The sequence below is a fragment of the Neomonachus schauinslandi genome, chromosome 2, assembly GCF_002201575.2.
Source record: "Neomonachus schauinslandi chromosome 2, ASM220157v2, whole genome shotgun sequence".
Taxonomy (NCBI): Eukaryota; Metazoa; Chordata; class Mammalia; order Carnivora; family Phocidae; genus Neomonachus; species Neomonachus schauinslandi.
Genome location: NC_058404.1, coordinates 34,707,119 through 34,725,029, shown reverse-complemented (window position 1 = coordinate 34,725,029; position 17,911 = coordinate 34,707,119). Strand labels below are relative to the sequence as shown.

General features: G+C 54.9%; 1 protein-coding gene across 1 annotated transcript in view; it reads right to left on the bottom strand.

Moving 5' to 3' along the window:
• ADGRA2 (adhesion G protein-coupled receptor A2) overlaps positions 1-10,644 on the bottom strand; it is a 33,530-nt gene extending 22,886 nt beyond the window's left edge. Inside the window, exon 1 of the mRNA XM_021681566.2 lies at positions 10,382-10,644. Within this exon, the coding sequence (XP_021537241.1) occupies positions 10,382-10,644 (263 nt within the window). The remainder of the gene's footprint in view (positions 1-10,381) is intronic.
• Positions 10,645-17,911: the final 7,267 nt, after the last annotated feature.

The window sequence follows — 17,911 nt, the reverse complement described above, 5'->3', positions numbered from 1 at the left end:
TCTTATTTCCTGAGAATACGTCTGAGGATTCTAGTGTGAGAAACATTGACTTTCGAAATGAAAATCTTACACTAGGAAAATACCTTCTAATAAATAATTATCTCAAAATTATCTGCAGACGATTTTTGTTTAAAGATCATTGAATTGAGGGGCGCCTGGGTGGCTTAGTCAGTTAAGCGTCTGCCTTTGGCTCAGGTCACGATCCTGGGGTCCTGGGATGGAACCCCACATCGGGCTCCCTGATCAGTGCGGGGGGGGGGGGGCTCTGCTTCTCCCTCTCCCTCTGCCCCACCCCCCACTCATGCTCATGCATGCGTGGGTGCTTTTTTTCTCTCACTCTGTCTCCCTCTCTCAAATAAATAAAATCTTTAATAAAAAAAATAAAGATCATTGAATTGAAAACAGGAAATTTAAAAAAATCCTCCAACTCCCTGAGATTAAAATCTGGGATCCTAATTTGAGAATCCTGTCCAGACAGGCCTAGAAGTGGTATTGGGGTACACCCCACATTCTTCAGACTCTTCAGCCTTTAACCCTTGAACACCTTTTGCATACCCCAAATTCTTTTACCTAGAGCTGGTCAGTGGAAGTATGACGATGTGAACTGAGTATGTAATTTCAAATGTTCTAGGAGCCATATTTTTTAAAGTTAAAAAGTTAATTCTAATCATGTATTTTAGTTAACCCAATGTATTAAAGTTATCATTTCAATATGTAATCAATATGCAAAATTATTAACAAGATATTTTCCTTTTTTTCTTTTTCTTTTTTTGTACGGAGACTTTGGAAGCTGTGTGTGTTCTACTGTTCTCGCACATCTCAGGTCAGACCAGCCACGTTACAGGAGCTCAGGGGCCACGTGTGGCTGGTGGCTTAACCCTTATCTGGTTTCCTCGTGGCCTGCGCCTCCCCAGGAGGAAGTCTGGGTTGCTTGTGAGATAGGAGGCAAATTGGGGTGGGGTGGGGTGTGTGTGTGTGTGTGTGTGTGTGTGTGAGTGGTGTGGGAGCAGAGCACAGAATTGGGGAGCAGCCCCTGATGCAGGTGAAGATGAGACGGTGGCCCAGAACAAGGCACAACTCATCCCTTGGTGTCCTAACCCCCTCTGGCAGCCCCCTCCCCCAATCTGAGGTAGCCACTGTTGTGCTGGGAAGGAGTAGGAGGTCAGCTGCAGCCCACGTTTCCAGCTTGACTAGCCTGGTGCAAACCCCAGCCCAGAAAGTCTGGAAAGGAGATATTTCTCTGGGGCAGAGAACATGTCCCTGATCCCCAACTCTCCATAAGCCATTCGCAAAAGCAGGGATGCCAGGCAAACGGTGGTTTGTCCTTCTCCTCCAATGGCCCCCCTTCTTGCCGCATTTCCAGCTCTTGGACAAATTTCAGGCAGATATCTCTGTGATCCCAGTCCCCAAATACCCAGAATTGGATCTTTTGGCCTTTACAACCTAGATGGGGCTGAGGAAATTTTGCTTGAGACCCAGATTGTCCAGAGAAGGGCTTCAGTTGTGCCTATGGGTTCAGTGGTTCAGCTCTGGGAGCTGCCCCTTGTGGGTCTGGGGGGTGGGGAGGGCAGTGATTGGGGCAGAAAGTGCTTGGGTCTGGCGTTGTTCGGGGCAGGTAGGAAGCTGGCAGTTACTGCGAGTAGAGGAAAACACACAGCCAGCCTCGTCCAATGGGAAGGAAAATGTTCCCACCACACTAGATTGTCACATGGGATGGAAGCAGGCAGGGCGGCCCCAACCATCGGGCCGGGAAGGAGGAAGCCTTGGCCCTATGGTTCTGTCCAGCTTCGTAGACACAGTGTCAGCTTGGCCCCCTCTTCACTGCCCTGCCACCCCTACCGGACAGCTACTTCCTCAGCCTGCATCAACCCCTCGCCCTGCAACAGCACAAGGAGCCTGCCAGGTGGATTTCCTTCCCAACCACGCCAACCCGCCTCTCAGACCTCTGGCTCACCCAACCCAGCATCTGCAGCTTTCTTCCCTCCCTCCCTGTCTACCACTCCAACATCATCAGATTTCACAGGCAGGGGGGCCGGTCCCTGGAGTCCCCTGTTCTCTTAGCCTAGAGTCTGAAATCTGGTCAAGGAGAGGGGGCACACTGAGTCCATTCCAGAACTATCTCCCAGCTAGGGTCCTATTTTAGGGAAGAGAAGCAAGCAAGCGGAGTTACCACTAATGAGGCTGGAGGCCAAAGGAGTGGCTGGCGTCTACAGAGAGGCCATGTGGCCTTTGGGCAGCCACAGGAACTCACCAGATCCCAGCCCCACATCAGAGATGACCCTGTAGGGGTCATGTGGGCACCACTCCGTGAGACATGGGACCAACGCATGTCCGAACCAAATTGTTCTCTCATGTGCTGGAAGACCCATACATGTCAGCGCCCCTCCCCCTCCACTTGTAACAGATGCAAGGACCACAGGCCTGGACACTTGGTGAATCTAGCTTCTCCAGGGAGTCTGAGCCTGGAGTTCAGGGCATCACCAGGGCCCTCTGGGCTCAGAAGGACCTGTCTCCAACATCTGCACCTTAGCAGTGAGTGTCTTAGGGAGACCATCAGTGAGGGGGTCTCAGGCCCATAGCCACTCTGAACCAGCAAGTGAAAATGGACTCCCAGCCCTTCCTGCAGGCGTAGTGCGCAAGGCCTCTGAGCAGTTCCAGGGCCCACAAAGATGTCTTAAACCTACAAAAATAATCACCGCCTCTGAAATATAAATGCTATAAAATTGCAATTAACACTTACCTAAATAACAACCAAATGTCATACCACATTGATTGGCAAGAGTTACTATGTTTCACGAAGGAGGGGGGTGCATTACAGTAGGCTTGATGTGATGACAAGGTCTCCAAAATCGAAACTGCCTCTGGTCCACAGACCCTGCCCTGGCAAACAGCCTCAGGCTAAAGACTGCCCTCCTGTGGCCTCCCTTCCCTTCCAGTCTGCCCTTCACGTCCATTTAGCCTCACTGCAGGGGACTTAACTGGGGGAGAGGACACACAGCACTCCCGAACTTCCTCGCCATGCCTTCCCCCGGCTGGAAGCCTGTCTGCACAGCCCGGAATACCTGATTAGAAGGAGACCCAGGTAGGACCTTCTTTCCCCAGGCTGTAGGGGGTTGTGTCTGGATATGGCCTCTGACCTCAGCCTTGAAGCTGAACTGTCCAGGCAGCGCCTGAGGTCAAGGTCAGGAAAGAAAAGAGTCTTGGAATGGCTCCATGCATGGGGCCTTCTTGTCTCCTTTTCTCTAACCTACCCTCTCTACAAGGGCACCCCAGCTTGGTGGTGAGCAGGCAGGACCAAGAAATTGGGGCTGAGATGGGGAGGACTAATCTGAGGGAGTCCGCAGCCTGAGCAAAGGGGCTTGGGGTGTTTATGGTAGGTGGTCGGTGTGCCTTGCTGGGGGTTTGGGGCCCCAGCACCCTAGCTTGAGTGCATGGAATCAAGTTTGCTGTGATCATTCATGCCTAGGTACTCATTCAATCTTCAAGTCTACACTGACACCTTTTGTGTGCCCGGCCCCGTGTAACACAATAGTACTACAAACATCAATGAGACGTGGGGTCTTCAATCTTCCATTCATGGAAGGCAGAGGGACATGTGTCAGACCGGGTGGAATGCTTGTGTGTATATGTGTCCACTCGATTCAAGGAAGCTGGGAAATTACTCCCAATCGGCCTTAAGTGCTTCTCCAAACATGGCCTAAAATCTCAGCCCGGGGAAGCCACGATTTTGGGTGAAGAAAGTGGATTTCTTTTCAAATACAAATAAACCTGAAAGGATCAGTTTGTTATCAGTCTTGGGTTTTTTGTTTGTTTTGTTGTTGTTGTTGTTGTTGTTTTTGAGAGAGAGAGAGATCACAAGCAGGGGAGAAGGGCAGAGGGAAAAGCAGAGGCTTAACCGACTGAGCCACCCAGGCACCCTGTTATCAGTCTTTTACACTCAAGTATAAATTAGTCCTTTAATCTTTCTACCCCAGAAGTTTTCCTCGGGAGCCCAGAGGCCCTGATCCTGTTCTGCTTTGTGAGCCTGTATCCAGTCTCCACGATGAGACCGGATGGCCCCCTGAGGTCAGACGCCAGATCTCTCACCTCCTGGCACTGGTGTGGGGCTGGACACAGCAGGCACTGGCTGAACGAAGGGACCGGGACCTGGAGGCACAGAGCTCTAGGCAAGGTGGGGGTGGTCGACGGACAGGGTTCATGCTGAACCCTCGTTTTCTCAAGTCATGGAGCAGTTTCCTCCTACCTCCCTTCGCTCCCCCTCCTCTGCCCCCCACCCAGTCAGTCTTAGCAGAGCTCAGTCCTGACAGCTTGGAGACAGCACCATCCCTCGGCTCCACAGTACAGCCCTCCTGAGACTTCGCCTGCCACCTGGGTGTGTAGTCCCGAAGCTGTGCATGGTGCGAGAGAGGGAGAGAAACACCAGGAAGGATGCTTTAGAGACCACTTGCCCTGGGTCCATCTGATTTCCAGTACTCTGTGCAGAGATTTTGTACAGAGGTCCCCTAAGTACACGAGTGTTTATTAGGTTATCTGCCCCTTTTCCCTGGCTCATGTCTATCTCCCCTGCTCTGTCCCCAGGGATGAAGCCCCCATGGAAAGAGGCTGACCCAGGACCAGGAGCCCTGGGGTCTGGCTAGTTGCTGTGTGATCTTGGGCAGGTCAGCCCCTCTCTGGAGGTTTCTTCTCAGTAAAAGAAGGGTCTGGACTGAAGACTCCCACTTCTTATATTTGATGGCTTTTCTCATCCTGGATACTGGGTCTCCTGGAGCCTGAAGTCTAAAGTGTCTGCCTCACCACACAGTTCCCAGCAGGCAAAGAGCCCTAGGTGGGTGGGTGGGAGTGGGGGAGCGTCTCTCAGACTTTCCCTTCCCTTTCCAGCTGGGAGATGTCTGGCCCCTCAAGTTCGGGCTGGAACTCCCTCCTCAGGCCTCTCTCCGCCCCGTTCCCTGCCCTTACCTGGCTCCATCCATCTTGCACACCCCTTTGCTCCCCCATCCGGCCTCTCCCCTCTCCCAGGGCTAGGGAAGCTGGGTCCTGGGAGGTTGCTGGAGTTAGCTACACTCCACAGTTTCTCTGCTCCCCCACCCCCATTACCCAGTCCTAAAAGCAAAGGAATGTTCTGGAGTTTGGGAAGGATGGGGGCCCTCCAGAGGAGGGAGGAAGGGGAGGAGGCAGCTTTGTCCTGTCAGTGTCTGAGCTCTAAATAGAACAGAGAGCCTGGGCTGGGGGAATGAAAATAAACAGCCCCTCCAAGCAGCCCCTTCCGAGCAGTTACCGGACTTTCCTTCTAGTTCCTCAGCCCAGGACCATTTCCCTCCTCTCTTCTCCCCTGCTCCCCGTCAGGTCCCAGGGAGTGGGGGAGTTCTCTCTCTCAGGATCATGAGGGAGTGAGGAGTGCTGGTCCAGGCTGTGAGGCGCTGGGGACCTACCCTCCCCTCTCTGGGCTTTGGTGAGGAGAGCCCACTGAATGCATGGATATGGATCAACTCAGAGGTGGTTGGAACTTTTTCTCCTTCAGGAAAGTGTTCTTACCCCAATGATTCTCATGTGGCATAAACTTGGAAACTCTCTCCCTTTAAAAACATGACCCCCAATTTAAGGGTCAATTTATGGTCAGGTTCAAATTATGCTGGTTTGCCTGTGCCTTTGGGGGAGATTCTCAGACTCATACCCCCAGGGCAAGGGATTGCCCACCACCCCCGCCCCCATCACGGAAGGGTGATCCATGGTAGTTGGTGGGAAGGGACCATCTTGGGGATCAGGAGTGGCTGGGTTCATGCACATGTTCTGAATAATTCAGGCCAAATTACCCATTCTGGGTCCTGGAACCACTGGGATGATGAATTATAGAGGTTGTCTTTGGAGTTCAGTGTGGTGGCCTCTCTAGTCTCTTTGGCGCAGTGAGGACTCAACCAGTAACACCCAGAGGGCTCTGTTCCCTGTCCAGTGCTTGCCCTGAGATGGGACCATGGACCCTGACATCCTGCACATGAGGGAGCCCAAAGAGTCCCCAAGAACTCCAGGAAGGGGCTCCTCCAGCTTCTCCTGCAGGTAGTTGCGAAGTTAGAGGGGAACCTGGATTTTTGGGGGGCCCCTTGTTTCAGGCAGGCGGGGTCAAGAGCCCACACTGGGCATGCTGCAGCTGAGACCCTGCATTGGGACGGTAAGGTAGTGTGCTGGAGTCTCCCAGCTTGCTCCCACCTTCTGTCCCCAGCCTCCTCCCTCTTTTCTTTCCTTCTCTCTCCCTGCTCTCTGCCCCTCCCCCTCCTCCCCTCACAAAAGCTCTCTGTACACAGCCACTTCCTCTGACTGCTGTCTCTGAGCCCAGACCTTATGAGAACCATATGGGGGAAAGAGGGTGGAAGAGAAGGGGGTGGGGAAGATGGCAAGGACCCGCCCCTCCAGCCAGCATCTTTCCACTCCCCTCAGGCTATGTGCAAGGCAGTTGGCACACTTTGCCCCAAACTCCCCTGACTGGATCCTGGCAGCTGGGGTGAGGGGCACTGAGGGGAGGAACCAGTCCAGAGCTGGAGGTTCAGAGGGAGATCTGTGTTCCAGAACCACTTTCCTGAGGCTGGAGCAAACACAAGGCTGTGAAGGGGCCTCGCCTTCCCCCATGCTACCTCTAAAGACCACCAAACCCCCAGCAAAAGGATGTGGCCACCGGTAGGGGCATCCGAATGGCAAATGCCCCTTTTCCCCTATGTGGGCTGCTGATGCGGTAGACAACGCCCTGCCCCAGAAAGGGTTTGTGGGTTCTGGGAGAATCCAGAGTGACCTGTACCTTGCCTGCCCCCTCCTCACCCAGCCTTGGAATGTTCCCAGGTCAAAAGGGCCTAGGTTCTCCTGGGAAGGAACTGGGTTTTTAAAAGTGGCTTTGTGTCCATTGGGTCCCAAGTCCAGCCAGGTGAAGAGCGAGTCTGTCACCCGAGAGAAGTTTAAGAGAACCCAACCAGCTGATCCTCGTGTCTGCTAGTGTGTGACTGTAGGGACACTGGTCCCCCCGCCCTTCCTGGCCTCAGTTTGCTCAGCTCTAAGATGAAGATGCAGGGGCTGGATTTGCTGATCTGGAAGGGCCTTTTCAGTGCAGGCGGTCTAGGAATTTATGACACTGGCTAGAATCCTCTGAGGGGCTGCTCGGATATCCCAGAAGGTCCTTGTAGGCGATTTCCTTCTGGAGTTATCTATTATCAGTCCTTTCCTAGAATTCTTTATTATCCCCCCCCCCCCCCCCCTCACTCCCAGAGCAGAGAAGCAGAAGGACAGGCCCATCAGCTGCTGCCCAGGGATGGGTGGGGGATTCACAGGGGTCTCCATCTCCCTTCCATACCCGGGCTCTCCCTGAAACTCACCACCCCCCATGAGACCTTTCGCCTTGGGGGAGAGCCATAAAGCCTCCTGCTCTAGATAGGAGCATCGGCGGGGCGGCGGCGGGTGTCCGCAGCTGCCCTGCGGACTGAGCTGAGGGGTGGGACAGATGGATCAGGAAGGAAGCCAAGAGTTCTGCTTTCCTGGAAAACTGCAAATGAAAATCCATTAGAAGGGGAAACAGTACAGGGTGGGGGAGAGGGGGCACAGAGTCTACAAAAACAGAACGCAGAAGCTAGGATAATAGGGTGGAAGGGTTTTCAGTGAGGTAAACAGGACTAGTCACAGAATTGCCTCAGAACTCCCTGGAGGCTTTCTTTGAGCAGAGACTGGAGGCTCCTTGCAGACAGGCATCTTTTCTAGCACTTTCTTCGCCTGAAGAGTCCCAGCACTGGTGGCTACCAGGCTTCCCAAGGTGGAGTCCTGGGTCCCCCGAGGACCCAAGTGAGCAGGGTGGGGTGTGAAGGGGACTGGGGCCGGGTGGCCCATTCTGGAGGAAAAGAGGGGAGGGGGGGAGGGAGATAAGGTGGCCCGTTCTGGAGGAAAAAGGGGAGGAGGAGGGAGATAAAGCCACAGATGCAAAAATCGATCTGCGAAAGTCCTGTTGTTTGCACCAGGTGACAGGCAAAAAGATGGCAGGGGAAATCTGTGTGGAAACAAAAAGAGTAAGGAGGAGGAGTCTGGGAGGGTGTGGAGAAGGTTCTTGAGCTCCTGGCCTCCTGTTTTGCTGCCAGGCTGAAGCCGCTTCCCGGCACTTCTCTTCCTTCTTCCCTCAAGAGGCATGCTGGGCAGGGATGGGTACGTTGGAGGGCCTGAGCCCTGGGAACAGAGCCCCTGCCCAGCAATCAGGGTCAGGATTAGGTGGAGCCTGGAGGGAGAGCCTAAGAAATAGGTCTGTGGCTGGGATTCAGCCACACTCCAGGCTGAGGGGCCAGTGGGCTCTCCGGAGCTTCTAGGGCCTGCCCTGTCATCGCTGTGGGGACACCCACCCAGGCTCGGGGCTGTTCCTCTGGAAGGTATCTTAAGCCAGCTAGGTCAGTGGCCTGGACAAAGAAGGGGCCCTTCCTCTGGGAATGGTTTGGGATGGGAAGGTGAGCTAGCAGTCACGTTTGCTGCCACCCTGTCACCATATATTCTCACCAAGAGTCAGCTGCGCTCGCTCCTTGGAGTGGCATCGATGGGAATTAGCTATGGCTGGAAAGCGTTAGTTACCAAATCATTCTAAGATGTACTGCAAAACCACCTTTTAATGTTTTCCCCCTCTTTTCTGCCTTCAGTATGTGTGGATTCCTTAATCCCAACAAGCAGACACACAGAGAGACGGTGTCCCACATATGTGTGTGAGTACAGTCACAAGATCGAATAGACACACACAACACACACACACACACACACGCTCTCCTGAACTGAGTTACCATTGCCCAGCCGGGGCTCCCCCAGACACGGGCCCAACCATTCCACACAGCAAGCATACTTCTCCTCCAGATCTGAGTGGGCTGGGGAATGCCCGGGCCTGTCTGGACCCTTCAACACCAGTGGACAGTCAAAGAGGCCAGGAATGAGCAACCCCAGCCGCCTTCCCAGGCCACGGCCAGATCCCGGAGCTGCCGCTGAGACGTGGGAGAGAGCAGACACACTGCTTCCACCCTCCCCCCGCCATGCACACACATACACTCGAGCACACACACACACACCCCAGCTGGGGAAAATGCAGGCCGGGCGGCCAACGTCAGAGGCTGACCAGTCGTGTCCTGTCAGGAAGCCGGCAGCCTCTGAACTCACCCGACCAAAGGCACTACTGTATTGTTCTGGACACAATCAGGATAGACTGTGCGCCAGCCCCAAGTCTGGGCAAGGGGCGGTGGGGAAACGGTTGCCACCGGGGTCAGGAAGACAGGAAAGGGCGAGCGCTCGCAGGTTGGGTCCGGGACAGGAAAGGCACGGGTCGCCGCTCGGGCCGAACCCTCCACTCCACGGCGTGCGTGGAGCTGGGAGCACGTGGTCCGAGCAGGAAACCGCCGCGGCGGGCTGGGGTCGCGAATTCTCCTGCGGCGGTGGGGGGGCTTCGGACCTCCATTGAGGAGGCTTGGGGACGGGGCGCGGCCGCGACGGGCCGCGCTCGCAGGCGGCAGAGTTGAGGGCTCGGTAGGGCCCTGGCTGAGAAAGGAAACGGGAGGACGGAAGGAGGCTGGGAGGCAGCCGCCTCCCCCTCAGCCGGGTTTCTTTCTTCGCAGTCTTGGAGCGAAGGAGTCAATCGATTAACAGCCAAAGCTCGTGTTATACCCAGGGGAGGCAAAGAAGAGGGCGGGGTGCAGGACCCGGCGCACGGCTCACTTCGCAGACGCGCGCGGAGGGAGAGGGGCCCGAGACGAACCCGGACGCCGGGGTCTCCTTCAGGCCAGAAGCGCCGCAATCCCAAGGACAGATTTTCCGACACCCTCCCCCCTCCGCCGGCCCTATGGAGACGCGCTGGAAGCTGGGCTGGCAGGCTGGTGGGGGGGGGGGGGGCGCGGATGGGGCGCCCCCCACTGGAGGAGCCAGGCCCGCGGGGTGAACCTGGGAGACTCCTCCAGTCCGGCCAAGGACGCGTCCGCGGGGGTAACGACCTCAGCCACCTTTGAGGCCGCGCGCGTCGATCTTTCCCGAGTCTTCCCCCAGCCCACCCACCTCACGTCCCCGAAGTCTGCAACACCAGCCCAGGCTGGAAAGTCAAGGGGCGTGGGCGCCCCGCCAGCGCGCATTCCCTTCACCTGTGCAGGTGAGTGGGCGCCCGCGGTGCCCCTCCCTCGGGCGCAGCCGCCCCCCCAAGTCCCTTCCTCCCTCCACACCCCTGGAGCCCTAATCCTCCCCGTACTTCTCCAAGCCTCCCTGCTCGGCGCCCGGACTCAGGCGTGTCCCAGAGTCTCTGAAGTGGCGGCAACGTCCCCGTCCCCCTCCTCCCGCCCCTCCCGCCCTGTCTCCGTTCGTCCCCTCGTCGGGGCTCGCGCCGGGCCGGGCCGACTAGGGTACTCACAGGGTCACGGTGCCGTTAGGCAGAAGGCCGGGCTCGGGAGGCTCCGGGAGGTCCCCGCCGCCGCACACCACTCTCCTGCGCGCCGGGTTGGGGGCGCCGCCGCTCAGCCCCTTGGGCCGCTCCCCCGAGCATTTGCAGCTGCGAATGGGGACGGGGCAGCCGGGCGCGCCCCGGGTCTCGGGCGCCAGGAGCAGTAGCCACGGCAGCAGCGGCAGCAGCAGGCGCGCTGGCGCCCCCCGCATCCTGCGTCCCGCGGCGCCCATCAGCCCATCGCCCCGCGGGGACCCACAGCGCTGGGGCCCGTCTGCGCGCCGGCCAGAGGGACCTGGGCTTGCGGGAGGCGTGCTCAGCGGGGGCCCGGGGCGTCCGAGGGCGGGGCGGGGGGCCCTGGGCGGAGGCAAGCCCCGGGGTCCCCGCCGCCGCGCCCCGGGGGCATGTCCGGCGAGCGCCCCGGCGGGGAGGACGCGGGCGCGGCTGTCAGCGCGGCGCGGGCGGCCCCCGGCGGCGCGGCCCGACTCTCTGCGCCGTGCTCCCGGGCCGCCTGAGGCCGGGCCCCTCCGCGTCGCCTGCTCGCTCCGCGCTGGGCTGGGACCTAGCGGATCGCGCCGGGCTCCTCCTGCTGCCGCCGCCGCCGCCGCCGCTCCGTGCCATGGATGGAGGCAGCTCGGCGCGGCGCCGCTCCCGCCGCCGCCAGCCCCCGCCCGCCCTCCCGAGAGGGCGCCCTCCCCTCGCCAGCTCGCCCGTCCGCGAGGCCCTAGCGCCTCCCGCTACGCAGCCCGGCCGCTGCCCTCCTCGGAGCGAGAGCGGGCCAGGCTGCTGGAGGCCGCGCGTGTCGCCGAACCCGCCCTGGGCCGAGACTCCTTCTCCCTCCCGCCCCCCTCCCCCCGGGGCCAGGACTCTTCCTCTCCACAACCCATCCCAGCCCTCAAAGCCAACCACCATCACTTTCCACAAAACCCTCCCTCGCTCCTGCTCATCCAGCCCGCACCCCCTTGTTCTGGGTCTTTCATTGACCTGCGGGTTCGGCCAAAGATGGTTGGTGCTCCTTGTTTGGGGTTGAGATTGAACTTTGTTCACCGCCCTGGCGTTGCTGACACTCGGCTTCCCTTGGCCCCTGACCTGATGGGCCAGTCTGGAAGCCGGCTCTCCCTCCCGCAGCCCTGCTCCAGCCACTGCAGGATACAAACCAGAGACTTAGGAAGGCTCAGACCCTCCTCTGCTGCCAGTGACCTCACCCAGCGGGGGGTGCATGTCACTCGGCCACGGAGGGGTCAAAGGCCAAGGCAACAGGCTAGATCTGGCCTCCTACCTTTTCCATATCCCAGTGTGTGTGTGTGTGTGTGTGTGTGTGTGTGTGTGTGTGTGTGTTCCGGTGGCAGTAGGAATGAGAGAAATGGGAAGAAAAGCAGGGATCTGGGCCGGGGTGTGGAAAGAGCACAGCACTGTGAGCCAGTCAGGAGAGCTTCATTCTAGATGGCTCTATTTGACTTTGGATACGGCCTCTAACGTCCTGGAGTATCTAATCTCTGGGGTCAGCATGGGGCTCTTCGCGCTTCCTAGTTGATGAAGGTCAGTTGTGGCATTTGAATGAGCGAGTGCAAGAGAGGGGGCACTCAGTTTCCAGAGGCACAGGGCTGGTGGCTTTGGGTCGTGTCTGACCTTGACAAAGGGGGATGGGAGTGAAAGTTGCCTGGGGATCCTAGATGGACTGTGATGCAAGCTGGGAATGGGGCTGGGGACAGACGGAAAAGGAAGTGTGGCCTAGTGTGTCTGCTCCCTCAGTTTCCCCACAAACGCTGCCTTTTCTGACACTTAATAGACCCTTCGCTGCTGAGGGGCAGGCTGCCTGGGTTGGGGGATCCCTGGTCAGAACTCCTATTCCTCATTTTTCACTGTATTGGCAAAGAAGGTCGCCGCCACCTCCTTTCTGTGGTCTTGGCCCTGCTGGTGTGTGTGGCACCTTTTCCAGCCCCGTGGCCTTTCCGTCCAGTCTCCCACCCCCCTCTGCAGGGAAGCGCCTTCCCTCCCTGGCCCTTCAGAGACAGACCCTGGGCCCAGACACTGGCTTCTTCACTTTCCCTCTCTGTCTCCACCAGTCTCTCTGGGCTGCAGGCTCTGGTGCCTTCAACTTCCAAAGATAAATAAATAGTGATTGCAAATGGAGTAAGAGAGAAGGGGAGTGGACTCCCCAGCAGGAGCCCTCCGCACGCGGCGGGCAGGCTGAGACTGCATTCCTTTGGCAGGGTCGAGATGGAGCCTTGGCCACAGGCAGGGTCTGCCAGTCAACTCTCCTGCTCCCGGTCAGGGGAAACTTCGAGAGGAGGAGGAGAGGCCTCTGGTCCAGGTCACACAGGTTTTTTATTTGTCAATTCTTTTTGCCAAATAAGTAAAAATCTTAAAAAAGAAAAAAAAAAAAAGAATGAAACGCTGTCCTGTCCTGTATGTCATTATGTTTGGCTTCTCTACCCTCCCTCCCAGAGAGGTGAATGGGGCAGAAGTTACTTTCCCATCTTACAAGTGTTGATGAGGAAACTGAATCATGAGCAGTAAAGAGCCAGGGGTGGGGATTTACCCTCGGGTTGCTTTTCAAGTGCTCTCTCCTCTGGGCCCCTCAAAGCTTTTCCTACAGGAAGCTGGCTTCTCTGTCCTCAGAGGAGCAGGGTGGGATGGATGAGTGGCCCACATGAACATTTTTTTTGTTTTGAGGTTTGTTTGAGTCGGAAGGAGAACTCAAATTTAGTCCCAATCTCAAGAAATCTGGCTAGGGAGTTTGGCCAATTAAATACATACACCCTGATAGTGTGAAAAGCTTTTTAACGGACTAGGGATAAGGTACCATGATAATAGAGAGGAGGCTGAATTGATCCTATTGAAGCAAGAGAGAGGGAGCTTACCAAAAGTTTTAGTCCAGTTTAGGGCAGAAGTGTAAGCCACCTGACTCTACTAAACCATCATTATTCCCTTAAGTATCTGGGGCTCACGTCCGCTCTGCCTCTCTCAAAAGAAATTTGCCTTTGCTGGGTTCTAGCTGCTAGCCAACCTCTCTCTGTCCCCAGCTTCAATGCTGATCCAGTCCTCCTTGTCAAGGAGGAACTGGGGCCTCTTACCACCTGGTAGACTAGCCCCTCCACTAGGAGCGGCTGAGGGTGGAAGGTGGGGGTAATGGTCAGTGTCCCCTCCCTCCGAGCTCAGAGCAGACCAGGAGAGCTAACATCTACTGAGTGCTTATTATGTGCCAGACATTTGTTGACTACATTTTATAAGAATTCGCTCATTGAGTCCTCCCAACAGGATGAGGATGACTGTTTTAACAGACTGGGAACTGAGGCTTGAAGAGGCACCTTAGTAGTCCAAGGACACAAGCTGGTAAGTAATAGAACCAGGATTTGAACCCAGTCACTCTGGGCTCCAGAGTCCAAATTTTTAACCACCGTGCTCTGTAATTTGTAGGGAGGAGAAGGGGCTCGCAACAATTCCCCCCAAAGTTTACTTCTCCTTGAGGTTTTCTCATTTTGATTCCCTGGCCCTTTCTGAGCAGAACCTCTAGAGATGTCCACTCCCAGACCATAGCTGCTAGCAGAGCCAGGCCCCCCTCCCCTAGTCTCATAGAATCGAGGACGGAAGGAACTTTCCAAAGTAGCCTTGCTGCTCAGCTAGAAGAAAGGAAGGGGTGACTAAAGACTCTGAGCCGGCAGGAGTCCCAGCCCCACGTGCTACTCTCTCCCCTCAGCTGTCAGGGGGCCCCATCCTGGATGTTCACCTTTGAAATCTTAGGTTTTCTTTTATTTTAAGATTTTATTTATTTATTTGAGATAGAGAGTGAGCAAGAGAGAGCATGAGCAAGGGGAGAGGCAGCGGAAGGAGACGCAGACTCCCTGCTGGGCAGGGAGCCCGATGTGGGGCTCTATGTGGGGCTCGATCCCAGGACCCCGGGATCATGACCTGAGCTGAAGGCAGATGCTTAATCGACTGAGCCACCCAGGCGCCCCATGAATTCTTAGGTTTTCTAACTCCCTTGTGGCCTTTCAGAAGTAGGATCCTAATACAGACCCAGGACTACAATAGAGGAGATAATGGCCCATAATTGGGTTGGTAAAGCAAATATGACATTTCTCTAGGGCTCCATTAGCTTAGACAGACACTGTGGAGGCACAGAGCCTGTGACACCCACCCCCACCCCCCAGCCCCATTCCCCTACCTGCCTCCCAGAATGGCTGTGCTGGGCAGTCCTGGGAGCTTCTCTGTCCTGTCAATGCTGAGCTGCCTGTCCTGTTGGAACATTCACACTGGGTATTCATGAGGGAGAAATGCTCGTGCCTCAACCAGAAGGAATGAAGAAGAATTGTGAGAAGCTGGGGCGCCTGGGTGGCTCAGTCGGTTAAGCATCTGCCTTCGGCTCAGGTCATGATCCCAGGGTCCTGGGATCGAGCCCCATATGGGGCTCCCTGCTCAGCAGGGATCCTGCTTCTCCCTCTCCCTCTCCCTCTGCCGCTCCCCCTGCTTGTACACACTCTCTCTTGCTCTATATCTCAGATAAATGAAATCCTAAAAAAAAAAAATTGTGAGAAGCTACCCAGATAAATATTTGGGCCTGCAAGGGCTTCCCTTTGGTGATCAGATTTTACCACATGTTAGGTACCTGGGTATAATTTAGGCACTCCCACAGGAAGTTGTCATGATCTCTGTGTCTGTTAAATTGGACTCACCCTTGGGCACCTGGCTGGCTCAGTTGGTTAAGCGACTGCCTTCAGCTCAGGTCATGATCCTGCAGTCCCAGGATTGAGTCCCGCGTGGGCTCCCTGCTCAGCAGGGAGTCTGCTTCTCCCTCTCACCCTCCCCCCTCTCATGCTCTCTCTCTCTCTCTCTCTCATTCTCTCTCTCAAATAAATAAATAAAATCTTTAAATAAATAAATAAATAAATTGGATTCACCCTTAAAGTGAAATCTACTCACATTCCCTCAGATGTTGGACTACCTCCTGCACTTTAAGTTTAGTGACTAAGGGCATGGACTCTGCAGCTGGATTCAAATCCTGGCTCTCTAGCTTACGGATCGTGTGACTTTGGGCAAATCACTTAATTTACCAAAGTCTCAGTTTTCTCACCTGTGAAATGGGGGATAAAAAATAACATTTACTTCCGAGAATTGTACTGATGTGTGAGTTGTATATAAATGATGCCTGTGTGGTTCGTCCTGGTTCCTGACCCGGAGCTCCTCAAACCCTTGGCATTTCCTGAGTGATTGGAGTGTCTTTTGTTAATCATAAGGAGCTTCTTTGATCACACCTGAGTTTATGCTAATGATTGAGGATGGGACTCTTAGGTAGCCTCAGGATGGGGCTGGTCACCAGAAAGACCTAGTGATTAGTGGGGGTTGGAACTTTCGTTGCCACTGGCCTCTGCCTCTGGGAAACGGATGGGGGCACAGGAGATTGAGGTCTATAAAAACTCCAACAGTGAGATTCAGAGCGCTTCCTGGTTGGTGAGCACATCAAGGTGCTCGGAGGGCCCCACACCTGCAGAGGGCATGGGAGCTCCATCTCCTCTCCCCATACCTTGTCCTAGGCATCTCTTCCATTTGGCTGTTCCTGAGTTGAATCCTTAAAAATAAACCCGCTAGTGTAAGTAAGTGTTTTCCTGGGTCCTGTGAGCCATACTGTCAAGTTACCAAAACCGAAGAAGGGATCATGGGAGGCTCGGATTGACAGCCAGTCAGTCAGAAGTATGGGTGGCCCAAGACTCCCAACTCGCATCTGAAGTGGGGGGACTGAGCCCTTAACCTGTGGGGTTTGCACTATCTCTGAGTGGAACTGCACTGTAGGATACTCAGTGGAGAATTGATTGGTGTCAGAGAACACCCCAGCCTGGCACACACAAGTACTCAGTAAATGTTAGCTAGGCTCCTCCCCTAGGCTTGTTGCTGTTTTTTCTTATTGGTACTGTTGAAAAAGAAACAACAGATGCAAAATGGAGTCACTTGTGCTAAGCCCCACATCAGCAAACCAAGACTTAATACCTAGCCTAATTTTAGTCTCAGCCCTCCCAGAAATCTGACCTTTAACCAGTCAGTCTGGAATTACCTTGTCAGCACTAGTGAGGTAATCTGCCCGATAGACCCAAGCCTTTTCCCAAAGGAAGGAGATCTTGCCTGAACCAATCCACTCTTTGCTAGAAACTTCCTTTTCCCACCCCCTTCTGCCTATAAAAGGCTTCAGTTTAGTACAGCTTCGAGGAGCCCCGTTCTACTTGCTAGATGGGATGCGGCCTGACTCATGAATCAGTGAGTAAAGCCAATTAGATCCTCAAATGGAGTCAGTTGAATTTCATTTTTTTTTTTTCAGTTCTGTCCTCTCTTAGAGTTCACTATTTACGTGTCTGATTCTTCCATTAGCCTATAACGTCCCCCGAGGAGGGAATTCTCTTCTTTATTTCTATGATTTCCAGCCTGTTCTAGTGCCCAACAAATAGAAGACACATTTATTTAATTTGTTCAACAAAGTGTTACGGAAGTCTTAGTCATTCATTTAAGCAACATTTATGGAGCATCTACTATATGCCAGATACTGTTTCTGGCACTGAAGATACAGCGATAAACCAAAAGAAAGTCTGTGGTTTCATGACACTAACCTTATAGCAGAGGGAGACAGATAATATGTAAATAAACAAATACATATAATCTAGTAGGTGGGGATAAGATCAATGAAGCCAAATTAAGCTGCTTAAGGAAATAAAGTGTAAGGAGGAAGACCCCTCTGACAAGGTGATCTTCGAGCGGAGTTAGGAAGGAAGCAGGTCACATGGATCTGGGGGGACAGGGCATTCCATGCAGACAGCAGTGGCAGCAAGGTGGGTGAGCACTCACGGTGCTCACTCAAGGAAGAGTTGGGGACCAGTCGGTTGGAGCAGAGCGAGAGGTGTGGTCACAGTGCCCTTTGACCTCATGTCCCCATCACCCACGGTACTGAAGACCCTGGGCAGGACGTTGAATTTTATTCTGAATGTGAGGAGAAGCCTAGAGGGTTTGAAAAAAGGTGTTACCTGAATTAGACTTTTAAATCTCCTGTCTACCTGGCGCGTGGAGGATGACGGGTGTGGGGCGCAGGAGGCCAGTTAGGAGGCCCGTCCAGTGGAAGTGCCACGGCACCTTGGACAGAGGGGGTGGTGAAGGAGGCGGAAAGAGGTTGGATCCTGGGTGTGGGCAGAAAGCGAGTCCAGCAGGATTCCCTGACACACTGAAAGTGGGGTGTGAGAAACACTTGTCAAGAATGACCCCTAGTACTACGTAATGTATAAAACTGTCAAATCTCTGTGTTGTACACCCGAAACCCAAAAGGATTGGCCCCCTAGGTGTTTGGCTTCAGCTGTGAGAAGAATGGAGTCGCCATTCTGGAGAAGACTCTGGAGAAGGATAAAACTGGGGAGAAAATCAAGAGTTTGGCCCATCACTGGGGGCCTCGGTGCTGGGTATCCAATGGTTAAAAAAAAAAACAAAAAAAAGCTATGGTTGCCGCCCTCAGGGAGTTGAGAGTCT